This window comes from Ursus americanus, chromosome 18, assembly GCF_024610735.1.
Source record: "Ursus americanus isolate L20-20 chromosome 18, mUrsAme1.1.p, whole genome shotgun sequence".
Lineage (NCBI taxonomy): Eukaryota > Metazoa > Chordata > Mammalia > Carnivora > Ursidae > Ursus > Ursus americanus.
The window spans coordinates 26,318,683-26,344,698 of NC_142144.1; the positions used below are offsets into that span (position 1 = coordinate 26,318,683).

The 26,016-nt window shown below is 39.9% G+C and overlaps 1 protein-coding gene across 5 annotated transcripts in view; it reads right to left on the reverse strand.

Moving 5' to 3' along the window:
- SLC44A1 (solute carrier family 44 member 1) overlaps positions 1-26,016 on the reverse strand; it is a 188,953-nt gene that overhangs the window by 146,634 nt on the left and 16,303 nt on the right. Inside the window, exon 1 of one of the 5 annotated variants that reach the window (XM_045780740.2) lies at positions 16,390-16,778. The exons of 1 other annotated variant lie outside the window; for it this stretch is intronic. In XM_045780740.2, the coding sequence (XP_045636696.1) occupies positions 16,390-16,479 (90 nt within the window). In that variant the 5' untranslated portion in view covers positions 16,480-16,778. Of the gene's footprint in view, positions 1-16,389; positions 16,784-26,016 lie in introns of those variants that run through there. 3 more of the 5 variants (XM_045780739.2, XM_045780741.2, XM_045780737.2) reach the window with 3 other exon arrangements.

Here is a 26,016-nt window from a genome sequence, read left to right on the forward strand (position 1 = left end):
CAATACATTTCTGGAAACCAGAGCATAAGGGTTCATGTTCCCACCGAAAAATGGTTTCAGAAGTAAAGGCAGATAGCGCTAGTTACGACTTTGCTGAAACTGAAAGCCATTTAAACTGGTTAGATACTTTTGGGAGAAACTAATTTGGCAATACATTTCAAAAACCCAAGGAAATAATCTAAAACATTAAAGTAGCTGCACATAAAACATTCGATACAGCGCTATTATGAAAAAGGAATTAGAAAATTTAACTAACAGAAAATAGTTCAATATGAGAACGGAATACCTTAGTATTATAAAAATACTTATGAAGAGTTTGCATTGTAACATATAAAGATGATAATGATAAAAAGTTGTATTTAAAAACACGGTATGAAGTTATATCTATGCTCTGGCTCTACAACTTGTAAAAGAGTAAATGAAAATGTACAAGCACTGGAAGGAGATAATGCAATTTTTAAATTTTTTGACTTATGATACATTTTCCTCACTTTGATTTCCATAATGCTACTTAATTATGGAAGAAATAACAACAAAAAAGTAACACTAGCTCCCATTTCTCCGGATTATTTTCTACTTTCTCAGTATAATAGCAGCATCAAAAGCACCAGAAAACGTTCATGTCATTCTACCTGACACTTACTGACAGGAGATAGGACACTTTAAACGTCACTGGAAAGCTATATGCAGAGAATCAGCGAGGCAGGAGCAAGGTTTCTCCTGAAGAAAGCAGGAGAAGTGGCAACATCAGACAGATAATAAATACACTAGCAAACATAAGAGAGGTAATACATGGGTATGGTAAGAGGAAGCAACATAAACCTGGGTTCGAATCCTAGCTCCTCTTTTAAATAGAAGTATGATCAGCTGACCTGATTTCCCCACTTGTAAGGTAAAGGGGACTTTCCCCATACCATGTACTGTGGTTTTCGGGGCTAAATGATTTTAAGTAAAGCTCCAAGTTAGGACCAGGCCCTAAACCATCATTAATGCCCTTTCACAACTGGCAAAGGGGAAAATCTTCCCTGTGACACATCTTAAAAATTGAATTCTCACCAATACTCATCTCAAGCATGTAAAAATTGCTCTCATGTTGCGTACATTCTAAAACGTGTGCCTGAAAAAATGAAAAATTAGTTGTAAAGTAAATAAAATCAGGAGAAATTAATGAGTGAACAGTGGTAGAGATAATCGTGGTCAACGTAAGAAACAAATTAATAGGAACCTTCAAATGGCAATGGCGACAAGAGCAACTGAAATGCCTTCCTATCTCTTACATTTTTTAAGAAATATGAAGAAAACTTCAATTCTAAAACCCAGAGTCAACCGAACTACAAAAATCCGCTCAGGGCGGAGTCTGCTTGTCCCTCTCCCTCCTAGCCTGTGGGGGCGCGCGCGCACTCTCCCTCTCTCGCGCTCAATAAATAAATAAATAAATAAATAAATAAATAAAATCTCAAGGAAAAAAAGATTACCAAAATAATGTTTTATTATCAAGTGCTTTAATGACTGTGTGTCACTACATACAGATTATAGCTTTTTTTTGTTTGTTTGACAGAGAGAGACAGCGAGAGATGGAACACAAGCAGGGGGAGTGTGACAGGGAGCAGCAGGCTTCCCGCCGAGCAGAGAGCCCGATGCGGGACTCAATTCCAGGACCCTGGGATCATGACCTGAGCCAAAGGCAGACGCTTAACGGCTGGGCCACCCAAGAGCCCCAGATTATAGCTTTTATTATTCAGCATATTCCATGTGCCACTTTACAGATATTAATCTATTTGATTTTCACATCAAGCCTATGAGGTTGGTACTATTATTATTCCCATTTTACTGATGACAAAACTGAGGCAAAGAGGGGGTAAGTAACTTGCCCAAGTCCCACAGCCAGTAAGTTCTAAAACAGCAGGGATATGAAGCAGGTAGTTGAGCTCAATGGCTCAGGACCGCTCTGCTCTTCTGTGTTGACAGTGGTTAATGTCCTGTGTGGATATTGTAGACTGATGATGTATGTGGAAGAGAACAGGGTAAACAGAACAATGAGAAGCATAAGAATTACAGCAAAATTACCGTGATACATTCTGTAGCTTACTTTTATCTAAACTGATTTTTTGCATGGTTAACATTTTTCTTACAGGAAAATTATAGGCCATAATGAAGAAGAACATGTTATTAACATATTTTGTATTTTGAGTTCAAAGATAATTTCCAAATGTCCAAATATTGCTGTTGATATTTGGAGTAAACACCTGCAGTGACATCTAACAGGTAGAAACAACTATTGTTTCCTCCTAGCCTTCTGTAACTTCCATCATATTCTGTATAACATTGTTTGGATTTCAAAAAGAAAAACGATACTGACGTGCTACTTTGCTAATAAGAAATCACATACAGGGGCACCTGGCTGGCTTAGTCAGTAGAGCATATGACTCTTGGATCTCAAGGTCATCAGTTCAAGCACCACATTGGGAATAAAGCGCTTACTTAAAAAAAAAAAAAAAAAGAAAAAGAAAAGAAATCACATACAAATGCCCATCAACTGATGACTGGATAAACGCAATGTGGTATATCCATAGCATTGAATATAAATTTTGGAATAAAAAGGAGTGAAGCAGTGATACATACTACAACATGGATGAACCCTTGAAAACATTAAAGTGAAAAAAGCCTGACACAAAAGGCCACATGTTATATAATTCCATTTATATAAAACATCCAGAATAGGCAAATCTATAGAGACAGAAGGTATTAGAGCTTGCCTAGTATTGGATGGGAGTTGAGGGGAAATGGGAAATGACTGATCGTGGGTTTCTTTGGGGGATGATAAAAACGTTCTAAAATTGATTGTAGTGATGGTTACACGACTCTGAATATACTAAAAACTACCGAACAGTAAATTTTAGATGAGTGAATTGTATGGTTTAAGAATGAAATCTCAGGGCACCTGTGTGGCTCAGTCTGTTAAGTGTCTGACTCTTGATTTCGGCTTATGTCATGACCTCAGGGTTGTGAGGTTGAGCCCCATGTTGGGCTCTGCGCTGGGAGTGCAGGCTGCTTAAGATTCTTCCTCTCTCTCTGCTTTCCTCCCCTCCTAAAACTTATATCTCAATAAAGTTGCTATATATATATAAAAGAAATCACAGAAAACACTTAAAAGGGGGCCAGATCTTCACATGTGGAATTCTACTGATTTCACGAACAGACTTCATACAAATACTTATAATATAGCTACATTAGATATGCAACAAGATAAAAGCCAAATACTTTTAATTAAGGTAAAGAGTTGGATAATAATGAAATATGATGAAAGGAAGCATTCTTGTGAGAAGTCAGATATCCAAGAATTACTAGATAGAGTGCTGATTTTCATTGAATATTTCAATCCTTCTGTGGGCAGCACAAGAGGAAAAGAGAAATAAGGTCGCACCGAACTGAAATAAAAGATAAAACAGATCAAAGTAGAAATAGAAAAGTCACCTTAAAGAGACCAAAGGGCACAGATGCCAAGGCAAAACTAGACTGTGGTAGGAACACACCTAGAGAAAGAATGCACTTGTCAGAGAAAGGGCCAGAAAGGGCAGGTACACACACAGCTCCTATTTATTTAGCAGCTAGTAGAGGGCAGGATCTGTACTTAACCAATTACACTGAAAAATAACAGACTGAGAGATAAGCAATGACATCGCCCTTCCAAACTGTCTTGAGGAAGAGGTAACAGGGCAGCGGACTCTGGACTGATGAACAGACAATTCAGGCTACTGACGCGCCTGCACTGTGAGTCATCCTGGCTGCTCTGTTCATCTGATTGCGTGTCATTAGGCAACCTTCTGACTGTCCTCTAGATTCTTCCCACAAGTGAACAAGTGATGTGCATAACCTAACTAAAAAAATAAAGCAACAGAGTAACAGAGGCTCCTGCCTGTGCAAAAAGTCTTGATGACTACATCTAGAGTAAGCTGTTAACAGTTAACAACTCTTACTTCACCAGGTAGGATCAGAAGGACTTTCGACTTACACATTTCCATGTATTGGACTATTTTTTAAGAAGTACTACTTTCTATGAAGACTAAATAAGATAATTTTAAAGTAATAATTCGGCTTTACTTTAATACTAGCTAAGGTGACTAAAATTTTCTGGTCTGTAAGTTTCATACATGAGCCTCTTGAGTTGACATGTGTCTTAAGACTGAGGTTTACATGATTCTACTATTAACAGAAGGATGCACTCTGTATGTACTAACAAAAGTAACTTTCTGAGCTTCCAAAGCTCTAGGGCTTGGTGAATTCTAACATCAGTGATACTTGGTAAAGCCTCCTTGTGGCCATCAGTTGGGCGTCCTTGGTAAAACCCAAACCACACCAAGTATTCCACATTCAAATCCTGTAAGCAGAAAATATTAAAGAGGGACGCCTGGGTGGCTCAGTCGGTTAAGCATCTGCCTTCGGCTTGGGTCACAATCCAGGGTCCTGGGATCGAGCCCCACATCAGGCTCCTTGCTCAGTGGGGACCCTGCTTCTCTGCCTACTCTGCCTGCTACTCTCCCTGCTTGTGTTTTCTCTGTCTGACAAATAAATAAAATCTTAAAAAAAAAAAAAAGAAAAGAAAAGAAAAGAAAGAGAGCTATAATTCAGAACCCTTCTAGAGAACTCTCCCAGCATTTCAGCATAATTTACAAACAGGCAGCTGTTGGACCTACAGAGTGGCCTTGTTAGCTGGTAGGCCTGGGAACAAAGAAGTTGGTTCTATACCACCACCAACCTCAAACACCACTCTCTCTCTCCCTACAAACAGATAAGAACTATGGAGGAAGCTCTAGGAACATAAGAGTCTTGGGTTTAGCCTGGGCCTAGAATCTGAGTCCTAAGTCCAACCACACTCCCACCCCCTGACCAGAGTTTAAAGTTAGAGGTCAGAGTACCCAGCAGTAAGGGCCACCGAAAGGTACCAATGTTTCAGCATCAGGTAACCAGCTGGGCTTCTGCCTTCCCTAAGTATGATAAGTTGGTTATCTCCAAGTGAATGCTGGGTCTGAGAATGCTATATTGCCACAAACCCTCAAATTCCACTTCTCGATAAATCCAACTATGAAAAATCAAGACATCAATTATGTAAGTCTGAAATGGAAAAGAATAATATGGGGGATTCAAGTATCTAATTGACGGATGAGAAAACCATTATGGTCCTTTGCAACCCCGAGATACAATGTTCTATCATCAGGGAAGGTTTTCAGGAAAATATGTAGGCATATCAGGAGCTAAATTAATGAAAACCAGCTAAAGATCTGAAATGATCGGGGCGCCTGGGTGGCACAGCGGTTAAGCGTCTGCCTTCGGCTCAGGGCGTGATCCCGGCGTTATGGGATCAAGCCCCACATCAGGCTCCTCTGCTATGAGCCTGCTTCTTCTTCTCCCACTCCCCCTGCTTGTGTTCTCTCTCTCGCTGGCTGTCTCTATCTCTGTTGAATAAATAAATAAAATCTTAAAAAAAAAATAAAAATAAAATATAATAAATAAAGATCTGAAATGATTAAAGAAAACTCATAGAAAAGACTAGAAACACCCAAATAACTGAGAAGGAACACTGAATCATCAAATTAATAGCCCTGTAAATGACAGATACTAAACTTGCTCTTAAAAAAAAAAATCAACCAAGAAAAATGAATGTTAATGGACCAAACGCGAATAAATAAATGCTCTAAAAATATGAACATCTGTGAACTTAAATATACCACTATGGGTCACCTGGGTAGCTCAGTCAGTTTTAGTGTCCAGCTCTTGACCTCAGCTCGGGTCTTGATCTCAGGGTCATGAGTTCAAGCCCCGCCCCCACCCCCCATTTGGGTGTGAAGCCCACTTAAAAAACAAAAAAATCCCACTCATAAGAAACAATGTTTGTCCATCTCCAAAGCCAAGTTCCAAACTCTGGCTGACCTCATTTGTACCTTGACTGGTCTATATCCGAATCTGGCAACCCATCTTTCCAACCAACTAGTCCCCTGGGTGTCCATTTAAGTTACTTTTCTCATAAGATTTTCATTAACCCCTTAGAAGTAACTCTTTCTTTCTTTCCACACCCCTATCCTACTCCATACCAACTGGTTCTTTACTGCCTAAAGTATGTAATGATTCTCAATCACAGGCCTCAAGCAGATGTACAACTTCTAACCATATTGCTCCCATATTCAGAAAGTCTCCACTTCCCTGAAATCCAATTAAATCCTACTTTCAATCCATCAGAACTCCAGATATGATCATCCAGATATCACCTAAGATGAAAAATGTGATACTCGGTTCCCAAATAACAAGCTAGCAATCCACTGTGGAATAAAAGTACAGACCCTTGATGGAATCCCAATATCCAACAAACATGAGACAGGACCCCAAGTCTCCAGACCTTGAAGCCTCCCTTCCTGACAATACCATGATTCCCTGATCACGATGAGACATGTCTTTGGCCTCCTGGTCTACCACAAAAAAAGCATATGGCTCACTTCATCATTGTCTAAACACAAGCCTTCATGCTCTCACACATCAGCATTCCCACCATGACTGGTCTTTCTGGTGATCACACTTACAAAAACTACTATAGACAGCAACTGAACAATATTGAAAGGAGAATAAAAAACACAGAGATAAGAATATAACTATGCAGAGACAGAAGATAGTAAGACACAGGTACCACGACCAAGAGTACCATGGGCTTCAGAAGAAGAAAGCAAGGGAGAAACAACCTCTGCTCTGGCCTGTTCTTTTTCTGCTAAGTGTTTGCCTAGCAACACCTTGCCCCTTTAGTCCTCAACCAATGTATGATTTTGTTTCCAAAGGGGCTGCTCCCAGGATGGGCTCTAGCCACCCCACAGGCTTCTTTCCACCACGGACACCCTGAGCAGGTTCAGCTTCCTTGTACTGGTCCAGGTCAAGGTATTCTCCACGATACAACAGAGTAGATTTTTAGTCTCAGTTACCTCTATCTGATGCTTCCTGGGGAAGGTGGTTTCCAGCAGGAATGTGCTCTGGCCTGGGATGATCTCTGGGTGGTTTCTCAGCATGCTCTGCCATTTCTGAGCAAGTGGTGTGCTGCAGCCAACTCACACCAGGCTCTGACAGCCAATGATGCACACCCCTTCACAATTCCCACTCACCGACTTCAAGTCGGTAGCCTGAAATTAATATGCTGAGAGCATTTATACCAAGGAAATCTGCCACTGTGACACACCCGGGCATTTTTCCCCCTCCCTCACAGAGCTGGTTATTAAATATTTACCAATACACCACCACCTGTGCCTCAGTTTGTCATCCAACATATGAGTTTTTCTTTTATACAGAAATAAATTTTTTGCCTAGGCAAATCAATTTGACTTTGGACCTTTTCGCACTGCTTTTAAGCTCTTCAACTACTTGATACATTTTTTTCTTCTATTTCCTTATGGTTCCATGGAATTTATTTTGATGTGCAATACGAGCTATCCAAAAATTTTTACCTAAATATAGTATCTAATCAATTGTCTGATTCAAAATGGCTCCTTTAATAAATAATCAATTCTTATTTATATTATGGTCTTAGGTTTATACATTCTCTTCCATTGACCTATTTCACTCTTGTGTCAACACAAAACAAGAACAACTAACATGTTTTGGGTACTTCCCATGTACTAGCAATTTGCTCAGCTCTTTATTTATCAATATCTCATTTGATTTCACGCTTTACAGGTGAGAAAACTCAGGCGTAGAGGGACTCAGTAACTGGGCCATGGTCACCTGCCTAGAATCCACGTACTCTGCCTCCATCACCTGACAGCATGACTACTACGCTAAACATTACAACACAACTGACTGCTGTATGTTAAGTTTTATTATCTGGTATTAGTCTCTCCTTTATTACTTAGAATCATTTTCTGAAGCCCCTCTAGAAATGTACATAATTTTTACTCAGATCATGTTAGATTTGTAAATTAACTGGGAAGAAAATGACGTCTCACTCTTCCAGTTTGGGCATCCATGAACAAGGTACGTCCCTCCAGTTCACTCAAGTTTTACTCTAAAAACCTCAAGTTTTATGGTATTCTTGATTTCAATACCAGATATTTCTTATTAGGGTTATTTCTAGGTATCTTATATTTGTTGTTACTATACTGAAGGGATGTTCTTCCCATTATATGTTTCTAACTGGTTATTGTCAACACTTGGGAAAGCCAGTGATTTTTTTATATTTATCATATATACCCCGTATTAATACTTTTAGTTGATTTTCTTGGTTTTTGTATTTTATCTCTTTTCAAATAATTATACTTATTTTTGCTTTATGGCTTACTGCCATAGAATACTTCTAGAATACTGTTCATGGCAATAGAAGTCTTGATAATATGCTCCTGAAGTAAGCAGAAAATCCTACGGTGTGCCATTGTCAAGAATGATATTGTCTTGTTGGCTGGTTCGAAACAGTGGGTCTTGTCAAAGATATAGTTCACTTCCTGCTTTTTAAATGAATAGATGTTGAACTTTTTCAAATGTTTTTTTGAGAATACTATTGAAATAACTTTTTAAAGAAGATTTATTTAGAGAGAGAGAGCATGCAAGCAGGGGGAGGGGCAGACGGAGAGAGAGAGAATCTCAAGCAGACTCCCCACTGAGCACAGAACCATATGTGGAACTTGATCTCAAGACCCTGAGATCATGACCTGAGCCAAAATCAAGAGCCGAACACTTAACCTTCTGAGCTGCCCAGGCACCCCTTGAATACCTATTTTAAACAGGAAAATTTTAGACTATCCAATAAGGAGGTAGATCTAAGTTTGGTCCTGGACGGTACGTCAGCTCTCAGGAGTCAGGAACCCCAGGTCAGGTACAGTCTGTTCTGCTGCAATGTGTTTCTTTGACACGCATTATCTCACACATGACCAGCAACAGATGAATGACATCTGCATCATGGAGACATCACATTGACTCCCATGTATTTTTTCCCAGCAAGTTAATGTTTCCAAGTAATCAGATGCCAGTTCTCTCATGATTATTAAAGAGAAAGCCTTAGAAAGAAGACCTTAAAGGGGGAAAAAAGCTGAAAAATCTACAGAAGTGACTTACTTTTAAGGGATAGCTGATTCATTTTCTTCAAATACAAGGACACTTTCCATCTTCATCTTTTTTTTAAAGATGTTATTTATTTGTCAGAGAGTGTGTGCACAAGCAGGGGGAACAGCAGGCAGAGGGAGAAGCAGGCTCCCCGCTGAGCAAGGAGCCGGATGCGGATCATGACCTGAGCTGAAGGCAGACGCTTAACCGAGTAAGCCACCCAGGCGTCCCTACACTTTCCATCTTCTAAACTACCTGGCAAAGCTGTAAATGCAGATGAGAAAGCTGCAAAGACAGACATTTCTCCCCGTACCACAACCATGGATTAACTAAGGCTATATAACCTGGATCAGATTTTTAATTTTGATGAAAAGGTCTCTATTAGAAGCAAATACCCGCCAAGACCTACTTCTCCAACGAAGAAAGCCTGAGCTCTGGAGTGTAAGGCTACAAGGAATTTTCTCACTGCCATACTGGGTGCAACACCAGTAAACTGCACTATTTTTTTCTTAACACTTCTGGTAGGACTACTTCTTCTATTAGTTACAAAGTTCCTTAGTTTTAAGTGTTCTGTCCCAGCTCCATTTCTCCCATCAGCCTTGTTGGTTTGGGTGCCTGATTTCACACAACGTTAGGTTATTTGACTTTTAAACTGTTGAGGTCTTGGTTTTGTTCTGTTTTTGTCTGCTTGTCTTTTCCAGGCTCACCTATATGGTGTGGCAGCAGAAACCCCTGTATTCCAGACCCATCGGGTCTACTGCAACCTGCAGATCGCAGTGAAGCCCATGTGAGATGTGAGGCTCTTTTTTAACCCAGTCAGCTAATAAACACAAAGTACCTGCCATTAAGGAATTTAAGATGCCCGATTTAAATAGTGAAAAGTTTAAATCATTTGTCATAGACGGGGAGTACCTGCAGGGAAGAGAGAGGGCATATGCAAATTTCTAAAGTACATTCAAGCGAGGGCCGTGGTCACACCAGTCCCCATCGTCTCATTCACAATGCACACAGATCACCAAAACTCCCACACGACCTGTTCCACCAGCAGCCCTCCCCATCTCTGCAAACAGTAATTCTGCCTTCCCAGGTGTTCAGATGAAAAACCTGACAGCCTCTCTTTCTCACACCATATATCCCATTCATTAAGAAATGCTAATGTCTCTTATCTTCCAAACATGTCCAGAATCTGACCATTTCTACCACCCTGGTCAAGCTACCATTATCTCATACCTGAATTACTTCAACAGCCTTCTATCTACTTCTATCCTTGTCCCCTCAACACTAGCCCCAATAAAATGAAACCCTTTTCATCGGAAAGCCAGATCACATTATTCCTCTGATCAAAACCCCACAGTGTTTTCCAGCCTCACTCAGAGCAAAAGCCAGCTGGTAGGATGGCTTATAACACCCCAGGTGCCCTAGTGCCATGCGACTCTGAGCTGTTCCCTTCCCTCCACGCACACCTACAACCACGATGACTGCCTTGCTGCCCCTCTAGTCTCTGCAGCTTGCTTCCAACTCCTGACGTTTGCACTTACTGTCCCGTCCCCTCTACCTAGAATAGTCCTTTTCTGGGTAATCAAGCTGACTTGCCCCCTCACTTCCCTTAGCTTTTTGCTCCAAAGTCGTCATCTTAGTGAGGCTTCTCCTGATCACCATTCTGTATACTGCCAACACACACACACTTACACACTCCCTAGTCCCCCTCCCTCACTATTCTCCATAGCACCATGTATCTTCATCTGCTAAATTGTAGATTTTAGTTACTTTGTGCACCTGCCCTGTCCACTAGAAAAGAAGTCTGGTGCCGTCTGCTGTATCCCCCGAACCGACAAGAGTTGCTGGCACAGAATATGTATTGAGCTCAATTACACTCACTGAATCAATGACTCAGGTTCACTGCATGAAGTGATGAAGGAAGTGACAGATTAGAACTCCAGGTTATGGCCTGCACCATCACAAATGCAAGGAATATTTGGAAGAAGGTGAAGCAGTGCACGGAAGTTTCCTTTATTTTAATGCCGGCATATGGCTAGGCTGTGAAAACTTATTTAAGAGATTTACTGAGCTGCTTCCTCAGATCAAGGACACTTAGAATTAAAGGGCTTTGAGTGGCTCGACTTGTCAGACCCCCTGGCGACTCACAAGATTGTTCTTCCATGATGTGACAAGACATGTGAACACACCAAAACTGAAACTGCAGGGGGAAAAAAACCCGTAGCACTACTGATAGAACCAACGAAATCCAAGTGTTCTGACTCAAACCAGACATGTGAATCAAGCCCATGGGAACTGCATTCATTTTCCACAGCTGACGAACCCCCACACTCAATGGAATCACTGAATTAAAAATTAGAGAATCTTATCAATTAATCTCAAAAGAATATCTGGGTTACCTCTACAGTGCATCCTTCAGGGACAGGCCTGAATTATCAAGCATTTGTCCCACTGGCATGGCTCACATTTTCATGAACAAAATGCAAGAGCTGAAGGCGAAATTTAACCAACAAAAAGTCAATATTTAGGACAGTCTGAAGATGAATTTACAAGCTTAAATTTATCCTAAAACTTCGGACATGTGCTCGATTCTAGAATGTGTTTACCATCCCTGATGCTGTAAAAGCATACTTTTTTCATGAAAGGGCTGAAAGGAACACTGGAGCTTTACATCTGTGATGTAAGCATAGAGTCAGGACAAACTGCAATATGCCTGACTATATATATATACCTGATAGCAGCAGAGTATGGTTGTTCCTTAAACGCCACTATCCTAATCAATACATCAAGAATGCTATTTGACTAGTTCCAGGCCTGTAACCTGTAACTTTGCAGTTTAGGGATTAACAAATTTATCAAATTATTTTTCAAAATGATTTCAAATTAATTCTGAAATCTTAATTTCATATATCTGTTTTATATCATTATCAAGAATGTTTTTAAAAAGAACTTAGGGGTGCCTGGGTGGCTCAGTCAGTCAAGCATCTGACACTTGGTTTCGGCTCAGGCCATGATCTCAGAGTCCGGGGATTGAGCCCTGTGTTGGGAACCCCAGTCAGTGAGGATTCAGCTTCCCCTTTCTCTCCCTCTGCCCCTCCCCATGCTCGTGCTCTCTCTCTAGAATAAATAAATAGGGGTGTCTGGACGGCTCAGTTAAGCATCTGCCTTGGGCTCACGTCATGATCCCGGAGTCCTGGGACTAAGCCCCCCTCTCAGGCTCCCTGCTCAGCGAGAGTCTGCTTTTCCCCCTCTCTCTGGCCCTACCCCTGGTCCTTCTTCCTCTCTCTCTCGTGCGTGCACGCTCACTCTCTCAAATAAATAAATAAAAATTTAAAAGTTTTTAATTAACTAAATAACCTCTTTAAAAAATAAAATAAATAAATCTTTAAAAAAAATTGAAACTTCATATGGGCCCACACACAAATGGATTTCAAATTATACACAAGTTTTCCCTGCTATCCAAAAGTTCAATTTACCAAAGAACTACATTAGTTCTTATTTTCCTCAAATGAAAGAAATCTGAAGAGGATTTTCATCTTTATGAAACGGTAATTGTTTCTTTAGCATCTCAGCTTACAAAAGGTTTCATGGGAATCCTCTACTTTTGGATAGCGGGGAAACCTGTAATTCATTACATCAAAAGAAGATATGATGGCTAAATGCAATGAGGGATCCTAGATTGGATCCTGGGATAGAAAAAAAACAACGGTGGAAAAACTGGGAAAACCCAAATAAAGGCTATAGTTTAATTAATAGTATTGTACTAACATTAATTTCTTAGTTTTGATAAATGTATCAATTTTACGTAAGATGTTAACATAGAGGAAGCTGGATGAAGGGAACACAGGAACATTCTGTATTCTCTGCAACTCTTCTGTAAATCTAAAATTATTTCCAAATAAAAATTTAAGGGGTGCATGGGTGGCTCAGTCAGATAACCACCTGACTCTCAGGTCATGATCTTAGGGTCCTGGGATCAAGCCCTGTGGGCGAGCTCTGCGCTGACTATGGAGCCTGCTTGAGATTCTGTCTCCCTCTCCCCCTCCCTCTGCTGAAGTGCTCTCTCAAAAAAAAAAAAAAAATTAAAAGAGGGTGCTAACTCCGGACACAAAAAAACTTTAGCCATTTTAGGGTGATCAATAGGGAAATGACTTTTATTTTAGTTAATACAGAATAAAGAAAGGCTACAAAAATCTGGAAATTCAGCCCTTCTCAATTTGCAAATTATCAAAAATAGACACACTGAACCAAAAAACATCTTCCAGACCTATCACAACAAAATACAAGCACCCCAAAACAAATGAAGGGAGACCACCTCAAGATAATAACAGCAATCACATTTACATGGACATGAAGTGATGTGAAGATCAGAATAAACCAATACTTCAACCAAAATTGGGTATGAAGGACATTCTAAATTTGGAAGGTATGGGCACCTGGGTGGCTCAGCTGGTTAAGTACCCAGCTCTTGATTTCAGCTCAGGTCATGATCTCAGGGTCACGGGATCAAGCCCCACATCAGGCTCCGCACTCAGTGGGGAGTCTGCTTGAGATTCTCTCTCTCCCTCTCCCTCTGCCCCTCCCTACCCATTCTCTCTCTCTCTTGCTGTCTTGCAAATAAATAAATAAATTTTTAAAAAACAAATAAATAACAGCACATAGTGGTTGCTTCTATGCACTGGAATTATAAATGATTATTTTACTCTAAACTTTTCTCTACAATGAACACATAAAGATTTTATAATGTGAACAATAAGAATACATACATTTCGCAGGCACCTGGGTGGCTCAGTCGGTTAAGCATCTGCCTTCGGCTCAGATCATGATCCCTGAGTCCTGGGATCGAGCTCTGCATCAGGTTCCCTGCTCAGCGGGGAGCCTGCTTCTCTGCTTCCCCCTCTCCTCCCCACTTGTGCTGTCACTATCTCTGTCTCTCTCTCTCTCTCACTCAAATAAATAAATAAAATCTTAAAAAAAAATACATACATTTCAGTATTAGTGCATTTGGTCATGAGGTGAAATAACAGGTTATTCCTTCTCCTGCTCACATTCCTGTCCCCCCTAAAAACCCCCCGACTTGCACTGGTTTGGATTCTGATCAGTTCTCCCCTAGTCTGCTGCATCATTGGCCAGTTTTCCCATCCTCCAATCATCTTTAGTCTACTTTTCCCATTCTTATAAGTTATTTTCCTAAAATTCAGGTTACAAGACATCACTTCTATCAAAACAAAACCAACAAACAAAAAACAAAACTCTAATGGCTCTATCTATTATCTAAGGAAGAGGCAATAATATCCTAAGGATGAAATGACTCATTGGAACCATAATTTCCAATTTACCTTTCAACACTCAGCCCACTGTGTCCCAAAGAGACTAAACTCTTCCACAAACTTAATAGTCACCTTCAAGCTTCTTCTGAGTGTTTGTTCATGACCTTTTCATTAACAAAATTACGTTAGCTAACATTTACTGAGTACTTATTATGTACTAGGCACAATGCCAAGGGATTCACATGCAATTTTTTTCCCCAGAATCTTCTCATTAACCCCTAGGGATAACTGTTACTAAAGGAAGAAAAATCAGAGCTATTGGCTAATTTTCCCAAGGTTATGTGGCTAGTAAGTGATGGTGTAAGAAACTGAACCCCAATCTCCAAGTTCCAAAGTCCAAACTCAACACAATCTTCTTTCCAACTTCTATCCTCCCATCAATCCCAGAATGCTAGCTTCTGGTATCATCCCTCATTCCTCCAGTTGGAAATGATAATCTCTTCTATGGACCAACATGACTATTTAATTTCCTTTTATAGATTTTATTCCATTCTTCCTTGTATGTAAGTAACAATATGTATGCCTATATCACTCCATTAGATTCAAGTGCTTGGAGGACAGTAACAGCAAAATTATTATCCTTCACAACCTGGACCCACGATAATGTCATGGGGTAGTAGTACTCAGTGTCTATGAGAGAAGAAAACCGTGGTCAAAGAAATTTAGACTTCTACTTAACAGTTATACACACGTACATGTTTAAATGAGAGGTACAAAGAGTTTCACACAGTACAAAGTTTTGAAGCTTGGCAAACCTGTTTACAAACCCTGGCTCTACTACAAAGAAGCTACTATCTGACCTGGGGGCAACTCACCTAACCAATGTGCCCTTAATTTCTCATCTATAACAGTATGTATGCCACTAATGAATTATCATTAGTGCTATACAATACATAGCACTACATGTAGCAAAGTAAATTTATAGCAAACTATCAAAGTAAGTTGATAAACAGTTAGATGTTACTGTTATTTGATTCTATAATATGTTAATCAAATTCTGGGCATAAGAACTTGCTTCATGACCAGAATGACAGGGCCTCATTTCTATGCTTTTAAAAAGTCAATAGGTAGATGACATGGAACACTTAGATAACAATACTCAGGTTAGTAAGATGATTATGTGCTAAGTGTTCAGAGATGAGAGTGATCAGTATAGACTAAAGAGAAAGACTTCTTTAAAGGAAGGAATATGAGCTGGCTCATTGGGACAGAATTGGATGGAAGGGAGAAAAACTGCAAACAAGGAGAACATCATAAGTAAAAGCAGTGAGGCAGGAGTAAGATGCTTATTTGAAAAGACCAAAATGCCTAGAGTACCATCTTGCTCAGTGGACAAAAACCGTATGAATAAACTGAGGGCAGAGTCCAGAGGGAATTTTGAATCAAATGCTGGTATAAAAGATACACAGCTCAACAGGATAAAAGTGGGAAAGAAGCTTCACACTGCTTATAGGAAAACATCCAATAAAATGAGAATTAGGGATTTATCTAACGAATGCATGAAGAGTTTGCTATAATGAGCATAAACAAATCCTGATAATTTGTTTTTATTAGCCTTATTCACTATCTTTATCTCTAACCACGAAGTCAGTGGTCCTATCCTACCCTACCTCTCAGCACTGTAAGGCATATTTGAATGCATAGAGAAATAATAACTTAGAGAACTACCATATTCATTCACATGTGGCTGTGGTTGTGGATAAAATGCAGAAGACACAGGGTTGAAGGTTCCTTACAACTAAAAAATGCTATCTGATTCTAAAGACCCTCAGAGGCAGGAAGAGTAGTTTATTATTAATACTACTATGAACAAAAAAAAAATTAGGCACATTCTGTTGAGGGAAAAACAAAAACCATCATTTTAGAGCAATGCCAAACTGGTTAATGAAGTATGATACTGACAGGTACAATGGTTTGAATTATTACTGCTCTGTGACTGCAAGTTAGGAATCAGACAATATACACCAAACGTAATACTTTTTCGCAATGGACTCACATCTTCAAGACTCCCATTGCTTGAATGAAATTCACTCAGTTGCAATTTTACACAAATCATCCACCATGAAATGATATAAGAGCCCAGCATCCTGAGTTTACATACGGATTTTTCAAATCAGTGGGCACCTGTTCAATCAGAACTGGAAAAGAAAAAAAAAAAAGAAAGAAAAGAAAGAAAAACCTCATTGACAAGTATTAATAAAAGCAAAATGTAGTCCACTCACCTCCACAGTCCCTATTGACTACGCTGACCGATAAGGAATAAAACCTCCACCTCTAATTCATCAACACTTTATGTCTCAGAAATAAACTTTGATTTACTCTTCCTCTAATCAAAGTCATCAGTATCAGTTCCAGTTTATCCAAAGAGAGAAAGCCCTTTTGAGAATTACAATGTCACCAGTGAAAATATAGGAAAATTAAAAATTAAACATGCTGAATGTTATTATTTTAACATAATATTGAATGTGGTATAAAATATTTTTCTTTTTTTAAAAGATTTTATTTATTTATTTACTTATTTATTTGAGAAAGCGCGCGTGCACGCACGAGCAGGGGGAGAAGCAGAAGGAGAGGGCAGGGGGGTGGGGAAGAATCTTCAAGCAGACTCCCTGCAGAGTGAGGAGCCCCACGTGGGTCTTGATCTCACAACCCTGAGATCACGACCTGAGCCAAAACCAAGAGCCTATGCTTAACCAACTGCACCACCCAGGTGCCCCTTTCTCTTACCCATTTTCATGCACATGTCACAAGAAAGGCTGGAGGCTCTAAATTTGCCTCTAACCCTCAGCAGACGGGGAAGGTCCGCTTTCAGCATGTGGACCAGCCACTGCTGCATGAACTGCATTTTTTTTTCAATTGGCCAGTAAGCCACTCATCGACCTTAAGTGGGATTTGGGATACCTAAAACATAGAGGAGAAAAAATAACCTAAGACTTGTGTTCTAATTCCAGGTCATTTGTTTGCTAAATAATCTTAATCCTTTGACCTCTATCAACTGGTTTTGTCTTATAAAACAGGACCATTATACCCAACACAGGATAATTCATACTGGTTCCAGATTTTCTTCATGGAGGGAAACAGATACAATTCCCTGATTGGAAGGGGGTACATGAAGAGGCCCCTGTACAGCACTGCACTGTGGATTATGGAAATATTAACTGTCCTATCAAGAATGGGGACTTGGGGTGCCTGGGTGGCTCTGTCGGTTAGGCATCTGCCTTCAGCTCAGGTCATGATCCCAGGGTCCTGGGATCCAGCCCCGCCTCGGGCTCTCTCCTCAGCGAGGAGTCTGCTTCTCCCTTGCCCTCTCCCTCAGCTCCTACCCACTATTCGTTCTCTCTCTCTCCTCAAATAAATAAGTAAAATCTAAAAAAATAAAATTAAAAAAAAAAGAATGGGGACTTGATGGAGATACTGAGAAAGCTAAATATCCCCCAGGCCCCTCCTTGATGGCAGCACTGCTTGCTGTGATAACATAGATTATAAATGGAAAAGTGACATATAAGAAACAAAGATGCCAAAAAAATGAACATCCACAGCACAGAGGCATATGAGGTATGCAATACAAAACCATTTATCTCCCTTTTTAGATTAATTCAGTAGAAAAAGTCTGGCCTTCTAGATTCTTGGGGAGATTAAATCTTCTTATCAGAATTCAATTCAACTCAACATTGAACACCTATTATGTGCAAGCTACTAGGTAGGGTGCTGTTGAAGACAGGAAAAAAAAATTAAGAGATCCTCACATTCAACTAGTATGTAAAAAAGGACAAAATAATTCCCATACTAAGAATATTAAAATCTTATGAGACAGAATACAGAACCTCCAGAATCCTGAGCCTTCATTTAAGATCCGTCTACCTTTCAGCCAGACCCCATGCTATTGATAAACACCGACTCCAGTCATCCCAGACCACTTCTGAGAAACACACTGTGCATTGTGCCCTTCTGTGCTTCTGCTTGTGCTGTTCTTACAGGCCGAAGTTCCTTTACCTGTGTCCCAGTGAAGTTACGACTCATCCTCAAGACCAAATTCCATTCCTTTTGCTTCACAAAGCCTTTCCCATGACGAGTTGGAATTAGGGAGGTGATAAAAAAATAAAATAAAACAAAACAAAACAAAATAATAAAATAAAATAAAATAAAATAAAAAGATACCATTAAACAGGAACATAGAGGAAGAAGGGAATGAAAAATCCGTACCAGAGGAGCTTTAAGATAAATATAAGACTAAGGATTTGCAGAATCTTCTAGAAAACCATCTTCCCATGCTACACAGAAAATTAACAAGTCTAACAAGTTTCAACAGGAGGAATCCAAAAGGTAAGAGAAAGCCTATCAAGATTATAGGATACTGGGCAACCTGGCTGGCTCGGTCAGTAGAGCATATGACTCGATCCCAAAGTTGAGTTCGAGATCCACATGGGGCAGAGAGATTACTTAAAAAAAAAAGAGAAGAAAAGAAAAAAATTGCGTGATACAAAAAGCCTAGCAGCAGAAACCCGAGAAATGTATCTAGGAATTATGAAACCCAAGGAGTTAGAGCCACAGTTGGTCTTTTTATCTATTATTCCGACAGGACTAGGAAGCATGTGGAAAATTAACCACTCGTTACACAAATGGCATCAAAGAACAGAATTTAGTTTTTTACAGTTTAAGACACAACTCTACCAGCAGGCACCTTATTAAGTCTGGAAGAATGCCTTTGCTCACAGACTGGCCTATCTCATCAAAAGGGCCTTGAACTAATCACAGAGAGGTCGAAGTCATGATGTAAACTGATATTATAATGCGTCATTCGTCCAACAATAAAGACGGACTGACCATCTCCGAATTGCCACAGCCTGGTGCCACACTGGGGATACAGCGTTCAACCAACCAGACGAATCCCCGGGCTCGGGGAACTTATGGAGGAAGAAAGCCAGTAAATATATGTAAATAATTTCAGGTGATGATCAGCTTAAAGAAACATACAATCAAGTAAGAAATAGCCCATGACAGGGTTGCGTAGAAGGGCCATCTCAGAACCGAGGGAGCAAGGCTGACAAATCTGAGGGTAGCATCAGGCAGAGAGAAGAAAAGCAAGGCTCTGACGCAGAAGGGATCTCAGCATGCCTCAAAACAGTGAATCAGGCCAGAACATAACGAACAGAAACTGGTAGGAGGGGAGCTGAAGTGGTAGGCAGAGCCTGACTGAGGCAGAAAGGAAGTCTGGAAATCACACTGAAGTGAGATGGAAGTTACTGGAGGGCTCTAGGCCCAGGGAAGGTGGGATCTGAGTTGGCTTTTGGATCACGCAGAATGCTGTGTGGAGAAAGGAGTGCAGGCTCCTGAGCACAAGACAATGTTGACTCAGACTGGGGTGGTGGCAGCAAGTTAGCGCATGCCAGACATGATACATAAAGAAAGACTAGAGGAAGTATCCCACACATGACCTTCAATGTCAAGATAACATGTGCACAGGATGGGTCGTGCACAAACTTTACTGTCGGCACTTCTTCAGTGCTTTCCTCCCCACTGGGTAGTGAGCTCCATGAGTGCAGGAACTGTCTGATTCTTTACTATACACCCAAAAGCCAGCATAATGCTTGCAACACCAACTGGTACTCTGAAAAGACTTTTTTCCAACAAATCTTGACACTTTAAACACAAGTGAGAAAGTATACCCTTAGAAGTATCACCAAAATTGAGTAGCACGAGACTCAACATGGAGTTGGAAACACTGAATCCCAATAGATGAATAGGTGAGGAAGTCCAGAAAGAACCTAGGCTGTTTCAAACAAACTCACTCAAACATTTACAAAATGTCTTCTCTATCAGACCAGTGTAGTATGCTGAGAACAAAGGGAGATAAGACACTACCTCCTGTCATTGTCTCCCTGGGAAGAGTTCACACCCTGGTCATCCAGACAAGTTACACGCCCTCCACAATGGCAGAGAACCAGGGGAAACATGTTAGCATCCCCACTTTTAGAAAGGAGAATAAAGTGAATGTCACAAACTTTGCAATTGAACATAACTTCAATTCTGAGTAAAATTCTAGTGCAAATTAACAAAAGAGGATTTGGGGGCTCTTGAGAAGAGGTAAATAGTAAGAGCCAGCACATATACCTGGGCAAGCCATTCCTGGTTAATGTCATGTCCTTGTCTGACATTAGGAGAACAGAGATTAGGAAACATAATACAAGTGAATTTTACTAAAATGTGTTGAGCTCATCTAATACTATCTCTGAAGATAAAATGGGGGAAAGTGGACTCAAATAAGTGTCAAATATATTTGGAACTATTCAAATGGACTTTTTTTTTTTTCTTTAAGTAGGCTCCATGCTCATCGTGGAGCCCAAGATGGGGCTTGAACTCACGATCCTGAGATCAAAACCTAAGCTGAGATCAATTTGGACGCTTAACTCACTGAGCCACCCAGGCGCCCCAGAACTGCTCAAATGGTCTTGAGAAGAGATGACTAACTAAAGAGAGGTCCTGAAAAGAAATGAAAAATATTTTTAATAATAATTAGACAATAAATAATATCAAGTCTAAAAGATAATGACACAGGTGCTTTCCAAAGGAAACAGGCCAGCCAGTGAACCCCACAATCAACAAACCCTTTGCCAAATGAATATGAAAACATAATTGGCTCGCTGACCCAATCATCAGGTAATAAAAACTTGAGAAATAAAATAAAAATAATAAAAAATAAAAAGAAAGGAATAACAAATGTACTGGATAATAAAGTCACGATTCCAAAAGTTCAGGAAAGTCTACAAGACTGGGCAAAAACCAATAGCTTTAAATTTCCTAGGGAAATTCAAGTTTTATCCTCATGTTTTAAAAATCCAACATTACAGAAACATCAGGACAGGAAAAATACATGACTTAGGGCTTTTGGTAGACAGCAAGCGAATGTTAAGTGTAGTTATTGGAAAAGCTAATTCCACCTTGGGCAACATGAAGAATCCAAAAGGACTGACTTCATCTAGTTTAGTGAGCTCCTTTCTGTGTACCACACTTAAATGAAACTGTTAAACTAGAACTCATAAAGATAAAAGAGACTTGGATAGTACTTCCAGTAAATGCTGACTTGCTGAATACATGCATTTAACTCTGCTCCTTTCCAAAATGCCACTAAAATGACAGTAAAGGGATTTAAAATATTTAGAGCTTGGAAGTGGGTAGGAGAAAGATAATTGACCTAGAAGACTTCAAAAAGCTAAATTCTGAGTCAACAGTGGAAAAGCCAGGAAGCATACCAACTTATGGCACAAAAAAATCCCCCAAACCTCAGGAATTAGTGGTATAAGATACCTCTGGAACGGGAGGTGACAGTTGGCTTCAACGGGAGAATTTAGTGCAAGAAGGCTCAAGGGCAGGTATACCTTGTGTGCAACTGAGCACCTAACTGCCCCTTGTCTGCCCAGAAGGGCTGTGGCCAGGGGTACCCCATGGGAAATAAAAAAATTTAAGCGAAGTTTACACATTAAATATTGAGACCAACTCCCACCCAACTTTCTTTCCCCCCTCGTGTCCCAGAACTCTGGCAACCAGACTAGTAGTGCCCTCCAAGAGACGTGGAGAAACTTCTTTGGAAAAATCTGACCAGTGCAAAAGATACTGACACTGGGTGTTTCCCAAGGAGACAGGCCAGCCAGACCACCCTTCAATGAAGCTCAGTTAATCATTCCCAAATGACTACACTATCTTCAAACAACCTTTTAGAGCCCTGAACTTAAATAATGAGCAGATAGCTAAGATTATTAGACATTTAAGGAAAGGTTTAACACGAATGCAGAGACAAATGGAACAATGTTGGAAGAAACAGATGATGCAGATAGAGAACTGAATTTAAAACAAATGTACACACATATGCCCAGAGAGATAAGAACAGAAGATGCAAAAATGAAAAAGAACGTTGAAGAGAACAAAATAAAATACCCTAGGAAATTAAGAACTCACAGCAGAAACAAAAATGCAATAGAAATACTGAAAAATAAATTGAGAAAATCTACCAGAATGTGGGGGAGACAAAGAATTTAGAAATGAAAGAAGAAAATAAGAAAACTAAGGAACAGGGGAAACTGATGGGAAAGAATCAAAGAAAATGCAGGAAAATTTTTCCCAACTGCAAAACACAAATTTCCAGATTGAAAGACTCCATAGTAGTCAGTGTAACGGATGAAAACAGATTCTTAAAAGACACATCACTGAAAAATGTCAGAACACGAGTTACAAGGAAGATCCTAAAAGGTTCCAGAGAGGATAAAACAAGTTGAATACCAAAAAATCAAGAATCAGAATGGCAACAGAGTCAACAGCCACCACAGAAGCAAAGACGACAAAAGAACAACACATATTAAATGCTGAGGGACAATAATTTCCAATCCAGAATTCTACATCCAGCCAAATGCAAAATAGGTATGAAGTAAGAATAAAAACACGCAAGGGATTAAAAAAGATATCTCAAGTATCCTTTCTCAGGAAACCACGGAAGGAGGTATTTTACCAAATCAAGGGAATAAACCAAGATAGAAAAGACCAGAACAGTAACACTAATGAAAGAAACCAAAGTCTCCAATACACAAAGAACTATACCACTGTCACAGATATGAAAACTCAGTATTATTTGACAATTTTTCCTTAATTGATCTATAGTTTTAACACAAGCCAAATCAAAACCTCAGCAGGAATATTTTGGGTAGATACTGACAAGCTGATTCTAAAATGTATAAAGAAAGACAAAAAAGTGTAACAGCCAAAATAGTTCTTTAAAAATAAGGAAAAGGTTAGGGGCGCCTGGGTGGCTCAGTCGTTAAGCGTCTGCCTTCAGCTCAGGGCGTGATCCCGGAGTTCTGGGATCGAGCCCCACATCAGGCTCCTCCGCTGGGAGCCTGCTTCTTCCTCTCCCACTCCCCCTGCTTGTGTTCCCTCCCTCGCTGGCTGTCTCTCTCTCTGTCAAATGAATAAATAAAATCTTTAATAAATAAATAAATTGATTAATTAATTAATTAAATACAAATAAAAATAAGGAAAAGGTTAAAGGAATCACACTACCTGATTTCAATATATAGTATAAAGCTACCATAAAACAGATGAATGAAACAGAATAGAAAGTTTGGAAATGGACCCACACGTATATGGTTGATACCTGAAAAAGGTACAAATGCAGTTCAGTGGAAAAAGTACAGCATTTTCAACAAATTGTACTGGACTAATTAGACACCCATATGGCAAAAATGCAAACAGACAAAAAACTCAACTTATACCTCAAACCCTCTACAAAAATGAACTCAAAATGGATCACAGACCTTAATGTAAGATATAAAAATAGAAAATCGTAGGGAGTCTGTGTATCTAGTTGCTTGGCTGGGGGAAGTGATCCGAGGGTCTACTTACTCCTAACACACACTGTCAACCAATTCTGTTGTTTTCAGCCTCTTTTCTCACCCAGGCCCTCAGGGATCCCTGGGCCTTAGATTCTAGGTGCTCTGGATCTACATTTATGCCATGCCAAGGAGTTTGGAGAAGGAACAGAGATAAGTGCATACTGAATCCACCATATTGATCAGATTCACTGGTCTCATTTCAAGCAGAAAGATGCTCTGAACTCTACCCAGATCTTGCAGTTTGAAGGCAAAAAAAGTTTTCTTCCTCCAATTCTATTTCACCTTCCTCCCTCCTTTCCTTCATTTTCCTTTTACCGATTCAAAAAATAAAGAAAGCCACGTAGACATTTTTAAAATATTTTTAAGTAGGGGCGCCTGGGTGGTTCAGTCAGTTAAGCGTCTGCCTTCAGCTCAGGTCCTGACGCCAGGGTCCTGGGATCGTGTCCGACTTTGGGGCTCTCTGCTTCTCCCTCTCCCTCTGCCTGCTGCTCCCCCTGCTTGTGCTCTCTGTCAAATAAATAAATAAAATTTTTAAAAAATATATTTTAAAGTAAATTTTTAAGAAGTCCACTGGATCCAGATAACTGGGACCCCAACACAAGAAAGACCAAGGTAATCCCTGGTATGATGTGAAGGGAAATCTCAAATTAAGAGCTTTCCAGTCTCAAATTAAGAGCTTTGCATTTCAGCTGGCCTGAAATGTGGCCATCCTGGACTGGAGCTATGGGACAGATCGAATTGGGACACTGAAATTGAAAAGAGTATCTAAGGTATCTGAGCTGACTCAAAGAAATTCACACAACTAGGCAAGGATTTAGAGGTAAATTAGTCATTAAGTACATAGAAAACTAGGTAAACAGCAAAACAAGACAATTATCTCCAAGAGCAACAAAAGATTATGTAAGATTGATGAAATATTACATGACTCAGCTGTGAAGAACATTTACATAGTCATAATGTGAAGACTGAACACTGACCCAAACAAAATTATGATACGTCTACAGCAGGAGGATAATGGGGACTGGAAGTGTGCCCATGGGATGGGGAAAAGAATGGTGTTGCAAGACAGCTCCATCTTCATCGTCCATAACGGGAGGCTAAAATTACTGCCAAAAACTGAAGAACCAGGAGGCAGCAATATAAGCATGCTACAGATACAGAGGGAAAAGCAAAAGATTTAGTTCAAAGATTTGAAAGTGATGGCCTCAGGGCAACAGGAAATGGGGGAGACTTAAAAAAAAATCCTGCTAGAAATGTTTGACTCTTTAAAAATATATGCATGAATAGCTTTGATAGGAATAAAAAAATAAATTTAAAAAATCAAAGCATAAGAGGGAAAAAAGGGGGAGCCCAGAATAGTACAGGATCTGGAATCATGACATTTAGAAATGGTTGTATAAATTAAGGGTTTTTAAGTTTAAAATACACACAAACTTGGCACATATTAAAGGCTGATTTCTATGTTCAGTTCAGTTATTCTATCTTTTTAAAGGGTGCAGAATCAGAATCCACAGTAAAGTTACATGGGCACGAGAGCTCAGCTGTGCAAAATTTCTACTAACTGCCTGAAAGCTGAATTAACTATCCCAGGAAGCAGTGAGCTCTCTGCTGATGGAGATATTTAAGCAGAGCCTGAACAAAGTCCACTTAGTGGATGTTATTCCTTGGTGGGTTGGGCTACAGACCTCAAGGCCTTGCCAGTTGTGGGATTCTATAAAAGGATTTCATGTAATAATCTCCTCTGAATTAGTACTATTGTAAAGAAGAGCTAGGAATTCTGGTAGGTGAATAAGCTTAGGCACTTAGGACATGTGTGCCTCCTCCTTCTATACCACCTCCTCCTTTTAGCTTTTGACTTTTCATTTAAAAAGTCTGTTTTCTTTTTTAAGATTTATTTATTTGAAAATCAGAGGGGGAGAAAAACCATGAGAGACTAAGGACTCCGGGAAACAAACTGAGGGTTTCAGACGGGAAGGGGGGTGGGGGAATGGGTTAGCCCCGTGATGGGCATTAAGGAGGGCACGTATTGCATGGAGCACTGGGTGTTTTACGCAAACAATGAATCATGGAACACTACATCAAAAACTAAGGATGTACTGTATGGTGACTAACATAACATTAAAAAAAAAAAGATTTATTTGAGAGTGATCGAGAGAGAGAGAGAGACAGAGAGAGAACGCGCGCAAGCATGAGCCTGGGGAGAGGCAAAAGGAGGAGCAGCTCCCTGCTGAGCAGGGAGCCCA